The sequence below is a fragment of the Globicephala melas genome, chromosome 1 (genome assembly GCF_963455315.2).
Source record: "Globicephala melas chromosome 1, mGloMel1.2, whole genome shotgun sequence".
Taxonomy (NCBI): Eukaryota; Metazoa; Chordata; class Mammalia; order Artiodactyla; family Delphinidae; genus Globicephala; species Globicephala melas.
In genome coordinates, this window is record NC_083314.1 from 74,987,091 (window position 1) to 75,010,530 (window position 23,440).

At 45.6% G+C, this 23,440-nt stretch overlaps 1 protein-coding gene across 1 annotated transcript in view; it reads right to left on the reverse strand.

The window, feature by feature from the left end:
* Positions 1 to 23,440, reverse strand: part of TSACC (TSSK6 activating cochaperone) — a 23,716-nt gene continuing 276 nt past the window's right edge. The window contains exons 2-7 of the mRNA XM_060292520.1: positions 23,297 to 23,434; positions 18,646 to 18,768; positions 17,667 to 17,708; positions 13,611 to 13,662; positions 11,698 to 11,778; positions 1 to 1,312 (exon numbers count right to left, since the gene is read on the reverse strand). Of these exons, the coding sequence (XP_060148503.1) occupies positions 1,291 to 1,312; positions 11,698 to 11,778; positions 13,611 to 13,662; positions 17,667 to 17,708; positions 18,646 to 18,768; positions 23,297 to 23,434 (458 nt within the window). The 3' untranslated portion in view covers positions 1 to 1,290. The remainder of the gene's footprint in view (positions 1,313 to 11,697; positions 11,779 to 13,610; positions 13,663 to 17,666; positions 17,709 to 18,645; positions 18,769 to 23,296; positions 23,435 to 23,440) is intronic.

Here is a 23,440-nt window from a genome sequence, read left to right on the forward strand (position 1 = left end):
TTTGTTCATTCCTTCCTTCATTCAATACATCTTTGCTGTGTGACCTCAGCAAATTGTTGAGCTCTCTTTGAGTCTCAGTTTCCTTATCTATAGGAGTAATAATATTCCCTTTGTGGAAGTGTTACGAAGATTACAAATAATTGATGTAGAGCATTGGCATTTTCATAAGCAGTCAACAGATATGGTTATTATTGTTCTGATTGGCTGAGCAGAGAGGGCAAATGGGTTGCTGACTCCAACATACTATGGGCACATGCGCCTCTGGGGACAGGAAAGGATGGAGGGGGCAGACACAGACTTGATGTGTTTTCCTGTCATCGGCTGGAGGCAGTGACCAGCAGAGTCTGGGGCCTAGGACAAGCATATTCAGAAAGGGCCATCAGACCAGCAGCCCCTGTGACACAACAACTCTTGAATAGAGGAGATTTGGGAGAAGGCAGAGCCTTCATTCATTCAACAAACATATATTGAGCACCTACTGTGTGCCAGACACGGTGCTAGGGGCTGGAGATACAGTGGAACGAGATATATCCCTGGGTGGGGGTGGGAGGTCTATCTGGGGGGGACGCAAGTGAATCAGCAGGCAATCGCATTGCCAAGGTGATAGTGGGGGAGACAGGTCCTATGGGGATCCAACCCATGCTGGGGGTGATCAGCGAAGGCTTCCCAGAGGAAGTGAGGCTTACCGTGAGATCTGGCCTAATTTCACAGGTAAGGTGGAACAGGTGGATTCCTTTTTGTCTAACAGTCTGGTATGAAACTAGAAAAAGAAACTATACTAGAGAACTCCTCAGCACCCATTTTCTGGGGGTGGAAAATCCCAGACCTCGTTTTTCCCCAAAAACCACAGCCACAGTGGCACCATACAAAATATTGTTGTGTTTACATACAGCCAACGGTAAAATCAAATATGGCTTTCTGTCCCCAGAGGCTCACCAAAACAACTTCCATGTAAAAGATTGCCAAAATCAGATTACTTGTGTTTCTTCATCTGTAAAATGAAAATGACAATACCTTGGGAAAAAAGTTTGTCAGAAGGCAGTGATATCAAATTAAAATGTTTTCCACTCACGTAATACATTTTGTTTGCATTCCTGCTATGTGCCAGGTGCTACGCTACGGGCTAGATTCTGGAGGAATATCCTCCACGTTCCATCACCATCAAACAGAGCAGAATCATGCTCTGTTCTCAGGATGCCAAGATGGATGAGATGTAGTCTCAGTTCCCAAGGCCTGACAGCAGCTCTGCTTCAGTGGTGCAATTCTTGCGATCCTGTTGGGGGTCTGTGATCAATTCCTGAACAGTAAAATTCTGAAAGACAGCAAAGAGCAGAAGGTGAGAGTGTGGCCTCAGAATGAGAGGGACAGAGGTCAGAGTCCCAGCTCTGTCCAAAAGAGATTTTGGAGAAGTTGCTTACCATGCCTTGAACCTCAGTTTCCTCATCTGTTACATGGAGATAAGAATAGTAATAACCCCACAGGGGTTGTTGTGAGGATTAAGGTCCACAAATCACGTGACATGTAGTACGTCTTCAATAGTACAGCCATGGTTGTGACTGTTGGTCAGCACTCACAGCCAGGGAAGTCCCTCAGTCCTTAGTTTTCAAAATATAATTGTGTTCAGTTAACTCTCAAGTGCCTGACTGGAGCCACTTAAGAGAAGAGCCAGGGGGGACCTCCCTGGCTGTCCAGTGATTAGGACTCAGCCCTCACTGCGAGGGCCAGGGTTCCATCCCTGGTCGGGGAACTAAGATCCCACAATCCATGTGGCACAGGCAAAAAAAACAAAACAAAAACAAGAGATAGAGAGAGAAAAGCTGGGAGGGAATCTAGGGTGCAGTGGAATTGCATCTAGAAATGGGTCAGGTGGAGGTGACAGCAGTTAAAGGGAGCGAGGAGATGAGAAGCCACATCCCCACCCCAGCTTCCCTTCCTCAGTTCTCCTAAGGATTCTGCTGCCGCCACCAAACCAACCAAAACCACACTCCGCCCTGGACAAGCCAGGAAAGCCGGCTCAAGCCCTACTACGTCTCCCTCTGCCGGGAGCTGTTGTTCAGGCATCCTGGTGTTGGACCCTTGCTCTCCTAGGCCAGTCCCATCCTCCCCTCCCCAAAAGTGAGTGACACTTTGTGATGAACACCTCTCTTCTCTGGAAAGGGAGCAGTTGGATAGAAATATTCTTTACATACGACCCAGGACAGGACAATTGTAAAGGTTGGAAGCACATCTTCTCTGCCCCGGGCCTGAAGCAGCCGGGATGGAGGTGGTAAGATGGTTCCATAAGGTTTGACAGGAGCTGCAGAAGAGCGATCAGACTGGGCTGTGATCAGACTCAGCCTCCCTGGGGCACATCTAGGGACGTGGGCTGTCTGCTCTGATCTCCCTCCTGCAGCCCCACCAGCGTACCAAGCTCCTGAGACACAGAGGAGAATGTGGGATCTGAGTCTCTTAATGCTGTTAAGCAAGCTCATGACCATTCAGCCGTTCATTTCGTAGCTATTTATTGAGCCATGCGTTGCAAGGTCAAGCAGGCCCTGCTTTCAACCCTGAGGACCTGGCAGTGAACAAACAGGTATCGTCCTTGCCCTCATGGAGCTGCTGTTCTAGTGGGGGAGACGCACAATAAACACACACAAATAGATACATAAGATGTCACGAGAGGTTTGTTGAAGAAAACAAAGCTGGGCTAGAGGATAGAGTGACAGGGATGCTGCTAGACTGGATTGCTAGGGAAGGCCTCAGGAGGGATGGAAGGAAGTGAGAGGGGATCTTACAGACTGATAGGCCAAGGGAACAGCAAATGCACTGCCCCTGAGGTGGAACAGCAAGGAGTGTGACAAGAGCTCAGTGAGACATGGGGCAGTGCAGGAGGGGTAGCGGGGGCCAGCACACAGACGGCTCAAGGCCCTGGTGAGGAGTTTGGACCTTACCGTAAGGATAACGGGGAGAAATTTGAAGGGTCAAGAGCAGAGAAATAATATGACCTGATGTATTATTTTAAAGGATTCCTCTGGCTGTCTGGGGAGCAAGTAACCAGTCCAGACGCCACTGCTGCAACCCAGGCAAGAGCCGACGGTAGCAGTAACAGTGCAGGAAGCAGTCAGATTCTGGACGTACTGGGTTGGCCCAAAAGTTCGTTCGGGTTTTTCCTTGACGTCTTATGAAAAACCCGAACGCACTTTTTGGTCAGCCCAATATTTGGAAGGTAGAATTGACAAGGTTTACCGAAGGATTGGATATGAGGGGAGAGAGAAAGGAGTTGTTATGGACCGAATTGTGTGCCCTTAAAGTCATACGTCAAAGTGCTAACCCCCAGGGTGACTGTATTTGGAGATGGGGTCTTTGGAAGATAATTCGGTTTAGATGAGGTCATGAGAGTGGCCCCCTCATGATGGGATCAGTGCCCTTATAAGAAGAGACACCAGAGAGCTCCCCCCACCTCTTTTGCTCTCGCTTTCACTCTCGCCCTCTCTGCCAAGTGAGGTCAACAGAAAGAAGGTGGCTGATTGCAAGTCAGGAAGGGAGCTCTCACCAGAAACAGATCATGCTTGCACCCTGATCTCAGACTTCCAGCTTCCAGAACTGTAAGAAAATAAAGCTCTGTTGTTGAAACTCCCAGTCTATGGTGTTTTGTTATGGCAACCTGAGCTGACTAATGTACGAGTCAAGGATGGTACCCAGGTTTTTGACCTGAGCCACTGATGGCGGGCCCATCTCCAGCAGGGAGCCGAGAAGACCCCTCCCAAATGCAGCCTGTTTCTCCCTCCAGGCTGAGAGATTCACTTTCCAGACTCTGTACTTTAGTTCTGGCGGGTAGTTAGTTCAGGCTCTTACCCGCGTGCCCCTTTTTCAACTAAAACAGGACTTCACCTTCGAGGCCCACCTCAAGTATGATTGCCTGCCTTTGGGCTCCTTGTTGTGTGCTCCCCAAATTAGAGTGCTGGATGCCCCATTGGGATTTATACCTCCACCCCTTCTCTGGACTGGGCCACCTTGAGGGCAACCCCTCTACTGGGCATGGCATGGTCCCCACACCCAATTGCTGACTGAAATGTTGGGCTGAAAGGAGACAGGACTTTGACTCCACCAGGGTGAGTCCTTTCCCGCCGCTGGGAGTCCTTTCCAGATCTCCATCCTCGAGGGCCCGCCCTTTCTACTGCTTCCTCTGCCAGGCCCTCCACCCTGAGAGAGCTGGTCAGCTGGCAATGGAGCTAAGTCATCACACCAGTCCCCACCTTTCTCTGCCAACAACACCTTCACCCTAGGCTTGCAGCTCCAGCACTCATAGCTCAAGCCAGTAGCAGGTTAGCTCCCATGGAGGGGGCAGGCCACACCCCTCCATCTCCGCGGGCGTGGGCAGCGATGGTGGACAGGAAAGAGGGGGGCCCCGCCCTGTTGGCTGGGCTAGGCTCCCTGGCTGGCTCTCAGTGTGCCCTTCACTGTCCTATCTTCTTAGCCAGATCAGTTTGTAAACAATATCATCCTTCCCACTTACTCATTCAATAAATACTTATCTATTTAAGTATTTCATTTTATTAGCCATTTAAATATGCAGCAAATGGCTACTGAGAGCCAGCTATGTGCCAGGCACTATTCTATGCGTTGGTCACACAGCAACGGGAAAAGCTGTCAAGAACAGGAACAAAAAACTCCTGATTCTTCACGAATGTGAAACTTACTAAAGTTCTTTTTAACTGTATTGTTTTAAAATGTGTCACTACTGGGAGTTCCCTGGTGGTCCAGCGGTTAGGACTCAGCGCTTTCACTGCCGTGGCCCGGTTCAATCCCAGGTTGGGAAACTAAGATCCCGAAAGCCACGCCACGTGGCCAAAGAATAATAATAATAAAATGTGTCACTCCTTGAAACTGGTGGTCTGACGGCATCAAACTCCTGTCAAGTGGTTTGCAAATATCAGATGAAAAAACCCAGAAGATCCTGGGTTCAGGAAGGGAGAAGCTGGGCCAGTGGGGTGGAGGAGTGTCTTGGGGAAATGCTCCCAGAGAACTCCTCCAGGGTTCTGAATCTCCCCTTCCGATCTTCATTTTTCCAAGCTCTGGACATACCTGAAGTTCTGGATTCAGTTAGAACTGCCACATCTGAGATGAGCAATAAACAGAGAAGCAGGTTCAGATGAAAACCACAGGAGGATGTTACAGGAACTGGGGCTGCTTTATCTGGGCAATGGAGGTCTGAGATTGCAGGGGCTGGGGATGGCACTATTGGTTCCTGTCTTCACCACGGAATTGGCTTACTAAGTGCTTGGAGAAAGCTGTAGGAGTCAGACCCAGGTTTAGGTACAAGAGCCTTCTAGCACCCAGACCTGCTGCCCTGGGAGGAGACTGGGCTTCCTGCAGCTAGGCAGGTAGCTGGGTAATTCCTGGCAGGAGAATCATAGACACAGAGGGGTAGGGGGCCTAAAGCACACTCACCAGAGCCACTGCGGGAAAGTTGAAAAGGCTCAGCAGATGATTGTGAGAGACCCCGTATGGCAGCACCCACTCCCTCAAGTGAAACATGCTGGCCTGGTGGAGACACTGGATCAGTGTCCCTCTGAATCATTTGGGTTGGGGAAGAAACTCTGAAAAAATACCAGTGCTTGCCCCCACCCCCAGAGACTTTGATTTAATAGGTTTGGGTGGAGTCTCAGCACCAGTATTTTTCTTTTAAAGCTCTCCAGACAATTTCAATGAGTAGCTAGAGGTGAGGATCGCTGATCTAGACCAGCACATCAGCCCCCTGCCACCGGGGAGCTCGTTAGAAGGGAGAGGCTGGGAATTCCCTGGTGGCGCAGGGGTTAAGAAACTGCCTGCCAATGCAGGGGACACGGGTTTGATCCCTGGTCCAGGAAGATCCCACATGCCGCGGAGCAGCTAAGCCCGTGCGCCACAACTACTGAGCCCACGTGCCACGACTACTGAAGCCCGGGCGCCTAGAGGCCGTGCTCCACAGCAAGAGAAGCCACCACAGTGATAAGCCCGTGCACCGCAACGAGGAGTAGCCCCTGCTCGCTGCAACTAGAGGAAGCCCGCGCACGACAACAAAGACCCAATGCAGCCAAAATTAAATAAATAAATAAATGAAAGAAAGAAAGGAGAGCTCTCAGGATCTTCCCCAGACCTACCGAATCAGAAACTCCAGAAGCAGTCTGCATGGAACAAGCCCTCTGGGTGATTCTGATGCACAACAACGAACTTTCAGGCCTTTTCTAGCTCTAAGAGTCTCAGAACCTCAGGGAAACAAAGGTCGATAATGGCTTACCCTCTTCACCAAGGATGTGCGTTCATGGTTTAACCTGCTTAGAGAGCAAACCAGTCAAACCAGTCAAACCTGAGATCACAGAATGGTTTCACTTCTTTGTTAGTGTCTCACTTCCTGAAAAATCCAAAACAAAAACTACCCATCTTCAGACTTTTTCAGTAAGTGTTCAGCTTGGCAGCAAACAGTAGTCCTTGAATCAGATGCACCCATCACCTCCTGTCTCAGAAAATCGACTACTTGAGTCCTTAGGACCCGACTGCCTGCTTTATGAGGTCTTCACTTATGGGACCCTGCCATCCACTTGGCTTTCATCCCATCCCCAGGAGTCAGTGTCAGTACACAGAGGGAAGGACCTGCCAGGCAAGAGTTGGCCCAGCTCACCCAGAGAAGAAAGTGGTGGCAAAGCAGGCTTGAGCAGAAGATGTCAGTCCGGGCACCACTGTTCATTCAGTGGAAAAATGCCTATGTGTCAGTGGTAAAGGGAAGGGAAAACCAAAACCCTGTGTCAGAGGAAGCCCACAGCAGAGGGCTTATTTGCAGGGAGGTAGTTTAGCACTCTGCGCTGGAGGTTCTGGATGAGACTAGAAGGCTGTGAGGATCCCAGGGTTTCCATCCGTCAATTCCACCCCACCCCCTCTGCCCCAGTGTAGAAGAGAAGGAGGGACCCAGGCTCCCCTCAGAGATTTTTCTCCGGGCCTTTCTCTTGGCCTCAGAGCAATTAGAAAGGCCCCAGAACCCAAAAAGGAATCAAGCCCTGGAGAGGAAGTAATGGCAAAATCTAGGATACACAGTCAGGTAAGAAGGAAGAAGAACAATAGTTAGTGAAATCTCAGCTCCATTGAGGGGAAAGCCAGGAGGAGAAGGACACTGGGGGAACGCCGCTCAGGCACACCAGCCATCTTCCTTCTCCCATACCCCTCCCTGCAATTCCCTCTGAGACACTGTCATGAGGATGTCCCAAAGGCACTATCATGTGTTATAACAGGCAACTGTTCTGTAAATCCTCTGGACCCTACCTCTTGCTCCAGCTAATGCTGCGGTGACAGTTTCATACAAGCTTCAACCAGCTAAGTGCAGGTACAACCTGTCAGTGTCTCTCCTTGGAATCTGTGCCACCCCTCCCATTTATTGCCCTGGGGTTTCTTTGCAAGAACCTACAAAGACTTATGCATGTGTAAACTGAAAGCATGGGGGTGCTAGGGACTGAATGTAGCCTCCCAAAATTCTAAACTGAAACTGAAACTCTAAGTTGAAACTGAAACTCCAAACTCTACCCCCTCAATGTGATGGTATTAGGAGGTGGTACATTGGGAGTTGATTAGGTCATGAGGGTGGAGCCGCCGTGAACGGGATTAGTTCTCTTAAAAAGGGGCTCCAGAGGGCTTCCCCGGTGGCGCAGTGGTTGGGAGTCTGCCTGCCGATGCAGGGGACACGGGTTCGTGCCCCGGTCTGAGAAGATCCCACATGCCACAGAGCGGCTGGGCCTGTGAGCCATGGCCGCTGAGCCTGCGCATCCGGAGCCTGTGCTCCGCAACGGGAGAGGCCACAACAGTGAGAGGCCCGCGTACTGCAAAAAAAAAAAAAAAAAAAAAAGGGACCTCACAGAGCTCTCTCACCCTCTTTTCACCATGTGAGGATACAAGAAGTTGGAAGAGGACCCTCCCCAGAACTCGACCAGGCTGGCACCCTGATCTTAGACTTCCAGCCTCCAGAACTATGAGATTAAATTTGTTTTTTATAAGCCACTCAGTATACGGTACTTTGTTTTTCTGTTTTTTGTTTGTTTATTGAAGTATAACTGACTTACAATATTATATTAGTTTCAGGTGTACGACATAGTGATTCGATTTGTATTTTATTTTATTTTGTCTTGTTTTGATTTTTTGACCATGCTGTGTGACTTGCGGGATCTTAGTTCCCTGACCACGGATGGAACCCAGGCCCTCGGCACTGAGAGCATGGAGTCCTAACCACTGGACTGCCAGGGAATTCCCTCGGTATCTTTATACATTACAAAATGATCACCACTATGGTACTTTGTTATAGCATCCTAGACTGATTAAGACAGGGAGTTAACAAGAGTGGGGCACTCTTGATCAGCAGGGGTCAGGAGCCAATAGATACATTTCCCCTTTTCATTACCTCTTTTCATTTCATTTCATTTCTCAGAAATGGTTCTGAGATCCATTTCATGAGGCTCCTCAAAAGGTCCTGTGGGATTGAGCATGAGTCACCTGTAGTGGTGGCCAACTGAATGATGCATCTTTATATCATCTTTCCCTTCTTCCCTGTCCACTCCGCTTGTTCTGCATACCTTCTCTCTGGATCTCATTCCCAATTAAACTACCTGCATGAAAAACACTTGATTCAGGCTTTGCTTTGGGGAGAAACTGGCTACAACAACTGGTTCCAGACTAGAATGAAGACTATCAGGATGGGATTTTGGAGCTGGATCACTTTTTAGTCAGATGGCAAAAAGGATTCCATTGCTGGTAATTCCTGGTGTATGACAGCATCAAATAACTAAGATTCTCACCCGTGGTGGACAGGGATGTGGTAAAAGGTGAAGTGTTGGCATTTGTGATAGCTATGACCCTTTAATGGCATGGGGGCAATGGTAATTTATAAGGATTGGCTGGCTTTTAACTGCTTTGGAAGGCTTCAAAAAAAAGAAAATTATAGGCTCAGGTCAACTAACTAACAACTCAAGGCATACCACGAAAGTCAGAGGGCCTCTTTGGCAATGTCTAAGGAGACTCTCATCTAAGTTGCAGGGCAGACAGTGAGAAAATCAGATACGGGATCTAACTGAGGGTAGCAGAACAGCAAAGGAGACTGAATGCACAGCACCAACAGGTCTCCTATATCAAAGTCAGGACCCTGATAGGAAAAGAGTAAGACTCAAAGACCTGGAATGAGACATCTGTGCACGTGAACCTGAGAATGCTGAACCTCCAGCTTCATCTGAACGCTCCAGGTCAGCAGAAGCAATCCTCTCCCCTTGCAGCGATCAGCACCACCATCGAATACGTAAAGGATACAGGGATGGTAGTTTTGTTGGGATAAAGGGATGGATACATAAGGGTTCATATACTATTCAATTCATTTGTCTGGCTCCTGCAGAAGCCAAACAGAGTGGACGATAATGGGTTACCATAAACTTAACCACATGGTAGCCCCAATCATAGCTGCCATACTGAATGTGGTGTATTTACTGGCCAGCTTCTAGCATTGATCTGTGACTATTGGTCTGGCAAGTGTGTTCTCTATCCTCCTTGGTAAGGATGGTTTAAAGCAATTTGCCTTTATATGAGGACAGCAGTACACAATCACTGTCTCGCCATAAGATCATGCTAACTCTCCTGTTCTCTAACCAATAGAGTCTGAAGGGAAATCAATTGTCTTGACGCGCTGCCCAACATATGCCTGTCCACTATATTGATGATTTACTAATTGGACTTGATGATCATGAAGTGGTAAGTAGTTCAGTAAGACTAGAAGGTTCAGGCTCCTGACTGTATGGCTGTTAGTGTGACTGACGCCATCTTGGGCCCTTACAGTTTCTCCTGACCTTTCGCTGACCCTACCCAGGACTGTAGTGTGCAGTGAATCACTTCTCTGTCATCAAGGGCTTTGTAGTTAATAGATATTTCCTAATGATCATTCGGACTAGGTAGCCTCTATGCTCTGTTAGTCCCCAAACAATGATGAAAAACCTTCCCTGACATATTCCCAGTGCCCACAAGACTAGTTACCCATTCACAAATCTTAACTTAGGAATGTACGTCCTGTTTCCAAGCACATACCCCCATACCCTAGGTTAACTATAAAATTATCCCAATGGCCCCTCTGTGGTATGGAAAGCAGCTCGATCCCAATCCCACCCACTGATCCACTGATTATACGGAGCTGCCTCGTTTTTCCGTCTCAAGATGCCTTCTCAGTTTGGTGGGTGCTTTTCATTCCCTCTGTCCTCCAACACTGCAACATTGAAGAAATTTTTAGGGATCCAATAATCTGAGGTATGCCAGAACATCTCCCCTAAAGTGAAGGACAAATAGTTGCATTTTGTGTCCCCTACCACTAAGAAGAATGGTAACTGGCAGAACTCTTTATTTTATTTTATTTATTTATTTTTTTTTGGCGGTACGCGGGCCTGTCACCGCTGTGGCCTCTCCCGTTGCGGGGCACAGGCTCCGGACGCGCAGGCTCAGCGGCCATGGCTCACGGGCCCAGCCGCTCTGCGGCACGTGGGATCTTCCCAGACCGGGGCACGAACCCGTGTCCCCTGCATTGGCAGGCGGACTCTCAGCCACTGCGCCACCAGGGAAGCCCTCAGAACTCTTTAGATTTTGGAGGCAACATATCCCACACATGGGAATATTGCTCCAAACCATTTATTAGGTGACCTGAAGGGCTATCAGTTTTGAGTGGGGTTCAAAGCAAGAGAGAGCTCTATGGCATGTCCAGGCTATGATTGAAGCTGTCCTGCCACTAAAGCCACATGACACACAAAAAAACATAATGAATCCAAAGGCCTCTACAGTGGATTAGAACGTTGTAGAGAGTCTCTAAAAAGCCCCAATAGGAGGGCTGTAACACAGACTCAGGGTTCTGGAGCCAAACTCTGCCTACTGTGAAAGAGAATGTTATCATTTGAAAAATAGGCTATAGGGCTTGAGCACAGACCCAGCACTGACTATGGGACATCGAGTGACTATTCATCCAGAGCTACTCATCTTGACTGGGTATTATCAGATCCATTGAGTCATAAGGTTGAGGGGGCACAGGAGCAATCCATTGTACAATGGGAAAATGGCATATTTGGGATTAGGCCTGAGCAGAGCCAAAAGACCCATGCTAATTACATCAACTGGTGGTCCAGACTGTCTATGTTCTTGGCTCCAGTGCTTTTCCCTCAACTTATATCTATGGCCTCATGGGAAACTTTCCAAGACCAACTGACAGAGGAACAAAAACTCAGGTCTGATTTTGAACACTTCCTATATATTTGATATTAAGGTATTACTGCTATTTTCAAGTGTAATAATAATGTCATTTTTCAAAAGCATTTATCTTTTAGTGATACATACTAAAATATTTACAGTGAAATTATGTAATGTGTGCAACTTGTTTAAAATATCATGAGAGGGGAGATGAATGGGACAGAAATGGCCATGGTTAAGCCTGAGTTAGGGATAGATGGGAGTTCATATACTATTCTATTTACTTATGTGTATGTTCTAAATTCTCTGTAAATCAAAGTTAAAACAAAAACCCAGTCTGGTCCAGAGATGGGTCAACATGATACACTGGGGTTAGCTGTAAACGGGCTGCTGCTGTATCACAGCCTTACTCAGGGGTGGCCCTAAAGGACACCATGGAGGGAGATCCTTCCGGACCAGAGCCTTGAGCATCACACCTAGTCAGTCGTTTACTTTGTATGGCAGAAGTGGCCTGAGGTCGAGTATACATGGAGTTCTGGACGGTAGTGGTGAATGGCTTGGTTGATCAGGGGCCTGGAAGGAGAAAGATTGGAAAATCAGAGATAAGGAAGTACGGGAAAGAAAATATTGGTGGAAAATTTGGGAAAATAATTAAAGTAACTTTTGTTTCTAGTAATCAAATTATGTTCCTAACAGTGAAAGAAGGGTAATTTGGTTCTTTCATTCTTGAAGATGTTTTCATCTAACACTACCTTAGCCTTTCCAGTCAAAGCTAAGGACAGCAGAGCCTGAGAGTAGCTCTTCCTCTCATGGAACTCTTAGCCTTGTGGTGCCCAGAGCTCTATTCTCTGCCTCTTCATTCTCTAGGTGATCTCCTCCAGTTTTGTGGCTTTCAATACCATTAATATACTGATGTCTATGGAATTTTTATCTCCTCCCAAGGCTCCCCCCTGAATTTAAGTCATGTATCTAACTGCCTGGTGGACATTTCCACTTAAATACATAACAAGCATCACAAATCTAACACAGTCAGAACCTTGCTTCTGCATCCACCCCTTCCTATTCCTCCCCCAGGCTTCTCCATCTCATAAATGACAACTCTATCATTCCAGCTGTTCAGGTCAAAAATCTAGCGTCATCCTTGACTTCTCTTTCTCTCATACATCATATCCATCCATCACCAAATCCTGAGACCTATACCTTCAAAATATATTCAGACTCTAAACGTTTTTCACCACCTCCGTGGCTACGACCCTGGTCCAAGCTGCCTTCACCTCTTGCTCGGATTATTAAAATAACCTCCTCCTCCTCCCTTGCCTCTACACAATCTATTCTCAACACAGGAGCTAGAGTCATCCTGTCAAAATAAATGTATTTCTGATCACATGACTCTTCACAATCCTCCAATGGTTTCCCATTTCACTCAGAGTAAAAGCCAAAGTCCTGGGCTTCCCTGGTGGCACAGTAGATAAGAATCTGCCTGCCAATGCAGGGGACACAGGTTCATCTTCCTGGTCTGGGAAGATCCCACATGCCGCGGAGCAACTAAGCCCATGCGCCACAACTACTGAGCCTGAGCTCTAGAGCCCACGTGCCATAACTACTGAAGCCCTTGTGCCACAACTACTGAAGCCCGAGTGCCTAGAAGCTGTGTTCCACAACAAGAGAAGCCACCGCAATGAGAAGGCCGCGCACGGCAACGAAAAGTAGTCCCCGCTCGCTGCAACTAGAGAAAGCCTGCGCGCATCAACGAAGACCCAACACAGTCAAAAATAAATAAATAAAAATAAAAATAAAAAAGGCCAAAGCCCTTAAAATATCCTGCAATGCCCTACACATCATCTGGGATTCTCATCACCTCTCTGATCTCACCTCCTTCCAACTCTTCCTTGCAGTCATGCCATTGCAAATATCTGTCTGTTCTTCCAGAATTCCAGGCATACCTCATGGCCTTTGCACTTTCTGTTCCCTTGGCCTGGAATGTTCTACTCCTATATGGCTCATTCCCTCTCTACCTTCAGGTCTCTGCTCAAATGCTACTTTATCAGTAAGGCTTCCCTTACCTCCCACAATCTCCCCCTTCCCTCCATTACACTATACCAAGGGTTTTCACAATTTTGGTTTCAGGACCCCTTTACACTCTTAAAAATTGAGGACCCCAAACAGCTTTTGTTTATATGGGTTATATCTCTCTATATTTACTTTGTTAGAAATTAGAACATTTAAAAATATTCATGTATTCATTTAAAAACATTAGCAACCTCATGTTAACAAATATTTTTTTAACAAATATTTTTAATAAAAATAACTATATTATCCAAAACAAAATTAGCGAGAGCACTATTTACATTTTTACAAATCTCTTTAATGGCTGGCTTAATAGAAAAATAACTGGATTCTCATACCTGTATCCAATCTGTTGTGATATCACATCCATGTAGCCTCTGGAAAACCCCACTGTATACGCATGAGAGAATGAGAATGAAGGCAAATAATGTCTTAGTATTACTTCCTACAAAAATTGTCTTGACCTCAAGGATCCCCTAAAAGGGTTTTAGGAACACTCAGGAGTCCCTGGCCCCATTTGCAGAACTATGTACTACACTATATTTTAATAGTTCTTACTGTCATCCAACATAACTATGTATTTACTTGTTTTCTTACTGTCAGTCTCCCTGCATTAAAATGAAAACTCCACGAGATGGAGACTTTGTTCTGTCCACTGCTCTAACCCCAGCTCCAAGATCAGTGCCTGCCACATGAGAGGCACCCAGTGAATGAATGAATGAAGAAATGAAGAAAAAAGGAACAACAAATGTTATCATTTTTAGGATTATCTCATCACGAAGAATGCAGCGATGCTGTAAAACACCTCATTTTTAAAACAATTCCATTGATGAATTTATCCTGGAGTCTCAAGTACCTATCACCCAGATAAGACAATTAACCACCTATGATCAATTTTATTTCATCCGCACCCCAACCCAGGCCCCTCTACCAAGGTTCTTTTGAGGCAAACCACAGACATCATCTGTATATGTTTCTGTATGTATCTCTAAACATAAGGACCCTTATTTTCAATATTTTATTATGAAAATATTCAAACATACATAATAGTTGAATTTTTTCCAGTGAAAACTCATGGACTACCAATACCTAAACTCAAGCATAACATTTTATTCTATTTGTTGCATAACTATCTATCCATCCTTCCATCTATTTTTTTTTTTTTTTTTTTTTTTTGTGGTACACAGGCCTCTCACTGTTGTGGCCTCTCCCGTTGCGGAGCACAGGTTCTGGACACGCAGGCTCAGCGGCCATGGCTCACGGGCCCAGCCGCTCCACGGCATGTGGGATCTTCCCGGACCGGGGCACGAACCTGCGTCCCCTGCATCGGCAGGCGGACTCTCAACCACTGCGCCACCAGGGAAGCCCCTATTTTTTTTTTTTTTTGATGCATTTCAGAGTGAGTTGCGGACATCAGTATACTTCACTCCTAAACCTTCTGTATGCATATCATTAACTAGAGGTCAATATTTGTTTAGTTTCTTCTTAAGGTAAAATTTACATCTGATGAAACGCACAAATCTTAAGTGTACCGTTTGATGAGTTTTGACAAATGCATACATCTGTGTAACCCAAACCCTATATCAAAATATAAAGCCATCAACCAGAAAGTTCCCTCTGCCCGTTCCCAGTCAATTCTTATTCCCACTCCATCCCCCGAGGCAACTGTTGTTTTTAGGTTTTTTTCCATCATATATTAATATTGTGTGTTCTAGAGCTTCAAATAAATGGAATGGTACGATGTGTGCTCTTTTCTGCAAGATGTCCATCACTTAATGTAATGTTTTTGAGATTCATTCATGTTGTTGAATGTATCAGTAGTTTGTTCCTTTTTATTGCTAAGTAGCACTCCATTGCTTGAATATAACATTTTATCCTAACCTATCTACCATTATGAAATGTCCCTCTTTATCCCTGGCAGTACAATTTGTCTTTTTTTCTTTTTCTTTTTGGCTGTGTTGGGTCTTTGTTGCTGCGCATGGGCTTTCTCTAGTTGCAGCGAGAGGGAGCTACTCTTCATTGCGGTGCGCGGGCTTCTCATTGCAGTGGCAGGAAGAACTGACATCTTAACAAGATGGAGTCTTCCCTTGGGACTTCCCTGGCGGTCCAGTGGTTAAAGAATCCATGCTTCCACTGCAGGGCGCGTGGGTTCCATCCCTGGTCAGGGAATTAAGATCCCACATGCTGGGCAGTGCAGCCAAAAAAAAAAAAAAAAGGTTCAGTCTTCCTATCCATGAACATGAAATTTGTTTTCATTAAGCGTGACTATAACTTTTTTTTATTGAATATATTTGACAAATCACATTGTGTATATTTAAGGTGTACAATGTGTTATTTTGATATATTTATATTTTGTAATATGATTGCTGTTGTAGTGATACTTACCACATTACACAATTATAGTACAATATTGTTGTCTAAATTCATTATAGGGTGCATTAAGATCACTACGGCTTATTTTACTATTTGTTGCAAGTTTGTACCCTTAGACAACATCACTTTTTTATCGCCCCACACCCATCCCCTGAAAACTACCATTTTACTTTACTTTATTTTTTGTTTGACTTTTTTAGATTCCACATATAAGTGATGTCATACAGTACTTGTCTTTCTCTATCTGACTTATCTCACTTAGCATAATGTGCTCAAGGTCTATCCATTTTGTCACAAATGGCAGGATATCCTTATGAGGATATCCTCATGGCTGAATAAATATTCCATTGTGTATACATACCACATCGTTTTTATCCATTCATCCTCTGATGGGCATTTAGGTTGTTTCCATACCTTGGCTATTGCAAATACTGCAATAAACGTGGAAGTGCATTTATCTCTTCGAAATACTGTTTTCATTTCTTTTGGGTATATACCCAGTAGTAGAATGCTGGATCACATGGCAGATATATTTTGTGGAATCTCCATATTGTTTTCCATAGTGGCTGGACCAATTTACATTCCCACCAACAGGGTATAAGGGTTCCCTTGTCACCACATCCTCACCAGCAACTGTTGTCTTTTGTCTTCTTGATGACAGCCATTCTAGTGGCAGCATGACTCTTAAATTTTAAGTGTGAATGGAGAGATCACTGGCTAAGGGAATAGGGGACCCCATTCAGACTTCATTCAAAAATTGCATTTTGGGGACTCCCCTGGTGGCGCAGTGGTTAAGAATCCGCCTGCCAATGCAGGGGACACAGGTTCGAGCCCTGGTCCAGGAAGATCCCACATGCCACGGAACAACTAAGCCCATGCACCACGACTACTGAGCCTGTGCTCTAGGGTCTGTGAGCCACAGCTACTGAGCCTGCATGCCACAACTACTGAAGCCTGCACGCCCTAGAGCCCACGTGCTGCAACTACTGAGTCCACGTGCTGCAACTACTGAAGCCCATGTGCCTAGAGCCTGTGCTCCGCAACAAGAGAAGCCACTGCAACGAGAAGCCCATGCACCACAATTTGGTCCAAACTTATCCACAAATATCTTTGTAAAATTATTTAAATTATTTCTTTCTCTTTCTCCATGGGTAATAGCTTAATCAGAATTTTTTCAATGCCCAACCCCAATTCCTCAACCTTAGCTCAAATGGCTAAGCCAAACTCAGGTGTCCCCTTCTCAAACACTGAAAACTTATGGCTGGACTTGAACCCTCATTAAAGCTAAACTGACTTCCCAACTTAGAAATCTCAGGATGCAGTCTCTTGGTGTTTCAAGCTCAAGACTAGTCCTTCTCTGTAATTTAGCTCAGATTTACCCATTGCCTGTCTTTATTTCTAAACCCTGTATCCAGACCCTGGTAGTATTGTATCAGATTGCTATTATTAATTAGTGCAGGCCTCTCCACTTCCATTCTCCCTTCACCCCAAAATGTTTTGCCCATTATATGTGCCTTGCTGCTATTTGAAAGCCTCCAATTGCTCTCTAGTGCTTCAAATAAAATCAGAGCTGGGACTTTCCTGGTGGCGCAGTGGTTAAGAATCTGCCTGCCAATGCAGGGGAGACAGGTTTGAGCCCTGGTCCAGGAAGATCCCACATGCCGCGGAGCACTTAAGCCCGTGTGCAACAGCTACTGAGCTTGCACTCTAGAGCCCGCAAGCCACAACTACTGAGCCCACGTGCCACACCTACTAAAGTCCGCACGCCTAGAGCCCGTGCTCCGCAACAAGAGAAGCCACTGCAATGAGAAGACCGTGCACCACAACGAAGAGTAGCCCCTGTTCGCCGCAACTAGAGAAAGCCCATGTGCAGCAACAAAGACCCAACACAGCCAAAAATAAATAAATAAATAAAATTAATTTAAAAAGAAAAGAATGAAAATCAGACAGTTTTCTAACAGTTGTTACCAGAATAATTCCCCAGGGAAAGCTGGTCTCAAGCTGGAGACTGGCATACATACATTCTAGGAGTCCTAGGCATTCCTTGGGCTTGTGGTCAGTTCCTGAAGGAAGAGCAATGGAGGTGCAAAGGAGACAAAAGAGAGATTTTATAATTGTACTGAGGTGGGAAGGGCTCTAATAAGATGACTGCTCTAATCTTTTTGGGCACAACTCAACCCAGATGCAGCTGTGCTCAGCTGTCACCTTCTCCATGAAGCCTATCGGGCTACCCTATTTGAAACCAATCCACTGGAACTTTTTACCCACTCTCTTGCTTTATTTTTCCCTTAGTACTTATGATTATTTGGCATATTTCATAATTAGTTACATAATTGTTGGCTAATTCCCTCTTCTAGAATGTAGGCTCCAGGAAGGCACAGATTTTTGTCTGATTTGTTCACTGTTGTGTCCCCAGCACCTAGAAGAGTAAGTACCTGGCACATAAGTGTTCAACAAATATTTGATGAGTGAATGAAATGGTCTGAGAGTGAGGCCTAACTTCCCTTTCAAGAGCTCAGGGGATGCCTCAGCATTCTTCTTACCTGACATAGTAAGGTCATCAGCAGTGACCCAAAGTTCTTCCTGTTGTCTAACTTTCACCAGTCTTGCTGAAATCAATTCTTTTTCTAATGTTTTCAACTACATTATACACATCCAGCTCTTAGTTAACCTTGGTAGTTATTTATCCATTGTTTGTGTATTTATTGGTCTTGACTTCTTTGTTAAACTCTGAGGTCCTCAGAAACAGGAGTCATGACTGTCTAGTGTGCTGTGTGGCTTCCCACAGGTATGCTAAATACCCACTGATGTCGCCATGGGAGGATGAATAACTGAAATGCAAAGAAACTGAGCTAACTGTTACTATTTCCTTCCCTGGCCACTTTTCAACTAACATTACTAGCAAGCAATAAAATTTTCAGCCAGCTCCAGCCACCTCCTCCATACAACCTTTCCCCCTGCGGAGTCCATTTGGGAAATCCACCCTGCATCCTTCCTTACCTGAGGACAGCTTTGTTGCCGGGATTTTCAGGCAAGTGGCTGGTGGGGAACTTGCTTGAAGGTTAATAAAGCTGGGGGTGGGTTTGGCTCGACAAAGAGGCACAGCATTACCTTCCTCTTTGGCTGGAACAAAATCAGAGGCAACTAAGTCAGAGTTCATTCCGACAAGGGACAGCCTAATTAGATCCCTGTGCCTGGTCTATGCATTCAGGTGCTGAGACCTTGGCCTGAATACCTTCAAAGAAAGTTATATAAGACAAAAGAGAAACCATAATGGGACTGAGGAAAACCAAGCAGGGTTGGGATAAGCTAAAATCTAATTTGCTTATATTCTGCAAGTTCTTATTGATCTGTGCTACATGCTGACTACTGTGCTAAATGTTAGGGCATACATAAGACATCTAAGATATGGTTTCTTAGGTGTTTAATACCTACTTAGGGAGACGAATCAGACACTGGTGAAATGGTGATATAAAAACACAGGACATAAACAATGAGTCTGACAGTCTTGGGTGAAAGTAAGTCCTTTTATCTTTTAGTTACACTAAGATGTGATTAAATGTAAAAATGAATGTTTTTGAAATGGGGTAAGATATCAATATGAGTACAACAGTCAGAGAAGACTCCAGGCAGGTGGAGGATATTTATTGGACCTTGAAAACAGGAAGCTTTGGATAAGTGGAAAAGATATTTCAAGTGGGAGAAAAAAAAGATGGCGTGAGCAAAGGCAAGGAAGCAAGAATATGGCCAGAAGGATGAGGAGCCCTAAGAAAGTGGCCAGAATTAGAGGGTGGAGAGTGGGAAAGCAGGATGGGTCATGGAAGACCCTTTCCAATAGCAAATCTGAGACTTTCTCAGAAAGTCACTGAGCCTTTTAGGATTAGAAAATATGATAAAATTTCTACTTTAATTAATCCACTGGGATTAAAATGGGTTGGACATGGAAGTTCTCAAAGGGGAAAACAGATTACCTTTGGCAAAAATAGTTACGTTAGAAGGAAAATTTGATTTGTAGGGAGAAAATCATGAGTCCTATAGGAGACATATGTCATTTCTGTCTACTGGGCAACCCTTGCTCTGGAAAACTACTCTTTCCCCAGATTCCAGGTCATACATACATCAGACCCCTCTCCATATTCCAACGGGAATAGGCATGTGACCCAATACAGGGCAATCATGGTATCCTATCCCCCTTGGCAAGTGTGACTGATTGAAGGGGTAAGCACATGAGGCAAATTGGGCCAGTCATTCCTTGGCATTGATATATAGATTCTGTGTCAAAGCTTGCTTTCCTCTGATTTGCTATGCTGGGAAGACGTAAATTTGGGGTCAATGAAAGCTACTGAATTTGGCTAGCATGCTATGAGAAGCAGATACAAGCAAGAGACTAGAGAGAAGAGAGAGTGCAGGAGAAAGATGGAGAGATGGGCAGATAGCTACAGGCACTGAATCCCCAGTTCCAGTCCCTGTGGTACTTACTGGTAGCTCTTCTTCCTACTCTCTGACTACCTCAGCAACCTCCCAACTGCACAAGCCTCTGAATTTCCTTTCTCACTCAAGGGAATCTGAGCTGGGGTAATGTCATATTAACATAAATCACATTTTGGACATATTGGATCTGAGGTGAGACAAGACAGTCCAAATAGAAATGCCTAGAAAAACTGCCAGAGAGAAGGCACTGAGCTCAGGTGAAAGGTCAAACTGCCAGGCCAGTCACAAAGAGGTGATGAAGGAACTGCAAAAATACATTAGCTCTCCAAGGTCAAAGACTGTGAGAGAAAACTGGACCTTTGGGGAACTCCTCCTCGGGAGTTTGGAAGATGAAAAGGAAGTGGCAAAGTAGACAGAGGAGCAATGGATGGAAAGGCAGAACAGTTGGTTCTATGAAAGAATTAAAGGGGTTGAGACAGTGGGGAATCCATTATTCACTATCATAATGAGATCAAAAAAGGATTAAAAAATTGAATTCATTCACTCATACATGTAAGAGACAGTTAAGTGCTTGCAATGTATCAGCCACTGAAGATATCACAGTGAGCTAAACAGACATGGTTGCTATTCTCATGGAACTGACAGCATTGCCGTTTAGACAGTCATTAAGTGATCAAGCACCATCAGTTACTCTTGGTGAGGGAAATCCATGTTTTTGCCCTGGGTTTGTGGATTTTTCTGAGCCCTACCGTAGGTCTTCCATCTTCTCCTCACTCCTGCTCCAGAGTCATCACCACATTTGATGGCTCATTCAGCATGGTAAGGAGCTAGAAGGTGAAACTCAGGCCTCAAGATTCTTCTCGCCATTTGAAAAATTTGTGAACTTCCATGCAAATGCACTTCTAATTTGGGCCCTTCCTAGGTGTATGAGGATGCATTTTCTACTGAATTCTAAGGTTTGATGAGTATGTTACACACAGTCCATACTAAAGGAACCATATTTCTGACTGGACAATGTATAACAGAGGATGAGGTTGGGGAGCAGCAAAAGGAAGCAGAAGAGAGAAAATAATAAAAAGTGATTTACATACATTATCTTATACATTTCTCATAATGGCCCTATGAAGTAGGTAGCTTTATCTGCATTTTTTTTTGAGAAAACTTAAGTTAGGAAATTTGCTCAAGATTCCACAATGAGTATGTGCCAATGGCGGAATCAAATCCAGGCCTATAGACTCCAGTCATGCTCCTTACCACTGCACAATATAATCTGTGAGAAGAGCTAGTTCATTTATGTTCAAGTTATGAGAGAGCAAGCCTCTCAGATAGAGTAATCTACCCCACCTAACAGTTAAGTGAATAGGCTCTGGAGTCAGATGGTCTCAGGCACTTCCCTGGCCACCAAGTGGGACTGTCCCACTCAGTCTGAGTATCTGTTCACTCTAGCCAACAATATGTCTTCTGTTGTAAGTATTAAGAGGAGATACAAAGGAATAATTAATATATTCATTCAACATACAATTATTGAGCATCTGGGACTTTCCTGTTGGCACAGTGGTTAAGAATCTGCCTGCCAATGCAAGGGACACAGGTTCAAGCCCTGGTCTGGGAAGATCCCACATGCTGCAGAGCAGCTAAGCCTGTGCGCCACAACTACTGAGCCTGTGCTCTAGAGCCCGTGAGCCACAACTACTGAAGCCCGCACGCCTAGAGGCCATGCTCTGCAACAAGAGAAGCCACCGCAATGAGAAGACCACACAGGGCAACGAAGAGCAGCCGCCGCTCACCACCAACTAGAGAAAGCCTGTCCACAGCAATTAAAACCCGAAGTAGCCAAAAATAAATTTAAAAATTTATTAAAATATATTAAAAAATTATTGAGCATCTATTATTTAACAGATCCAGTTCTAGCCACTGGGAATACAGGAATGTTTCCATTTAGTGGGAAATGCAGAACAAATACAAATACTTTCCAATTAAATAAGTAATAGGAAAAAACATACATACAACTAGCTTCATTTTCCCACAAGCTGAGCAATTAAGGAGGTCTGGGTTTTTTTGTTTTATTTTTTGTTTTTTTTGTGGTACGCAGGCCTCTCACTGTTGTGGCCTCTCCCGTTGCGGAGCCTGTGCTCCGGACGCGCAGGCTCAGCAGCCATGGCTCACGGGCCCAGCCGCTCCGCGGCATGTGGGATCCTCCCGGACCGGGACGCGAACCCGTGTCCCCTGCATCAGCAGGCGGACTCTCAACCACTTCGCCACCAGGGAAGCCCAAGGAGATCTGGTTTTAAGGGAGAGGAAGCAGGGCCTCTGACACACCTCTTCTGTTAGTAGGATGACTAGAATGCTGCTCCATCTGAAGTGTGGTGCCTGGGAAAGAATCATATGACCACTGACAACCCATGCTATTATTTTACTATTAACAACTTCATAAGTTCTCCCCAGCACAGCTCAGGCTGTTCCAATTTGGGGAGGAAAAAATGTGAAAGGGTGTACTGTTCTATCTCATGGCCAAATATAAGTAATTGTTCTTGAATTGATCTTGGTCTCACAGCCCCTTCATTAGTTTGGAAAACAGCTGCTTCTGGTAGCACTGCAGCCTTTTTTCCCGGACAAAATAGTACTGTAACCATGCTCAAACCTTAAGAATCTCCTATGAACGGGCAAATATTCTGTGTTCTCTCCTCGTTTTAATTTCTGTAATATCCGTCCTTTTCCTGTCTTGTAAGGTAATTTAAAAACTCTGGCTTCCCAACATCTCTAACGCACCGGTAGCTGAGGAGATGAGGAGGGCAGAGGAGGGAATGGGCGTGGTGAAAAAAGATCTTAGAGCACTACAGGGAACACTTGAAAAAGTGTTTTAGATAGGATAACTCGGGGAAAAAGTAAGCCATCACCCTCCAGTACCGTTCACAGCCTCAGCAGAACACATTTACCTAAGAAGGTGAAGGTCCACGCACAGCAACGAGTCAGAGACAATAAACCACAATTCCCAGCGTGCCCGGAAGAATAGTTAACCGCCCAGCCCAGTCCGATCGGACTACAACTCCCATTTCACCCCGCATCACACGGGCCGGGTCTTCCCTCAACCACCGGTTTAAGCCCCGCCCCTCCATCCCTCCCGGTTGCTAAGGCTGGAACTAAAGCGTGGAAACTGTTACGCTTTTCTTGACCTTCGGAACCCGAGAGGGGCTGAGACGCAAGAGTTTAAGGACCTCACCTGCGGTGTTAATCGAAAGCCTCAACCCCAGCACCAACCCTTGTAGTTGGTACACATGCGCAGTGGCATGTCGGCCAACTGCCCCAGCCTTGGCGCTTGCGCGGAGGTTCGCGCTGCACGCGGCCGGGAGCGGCCACCCTATTG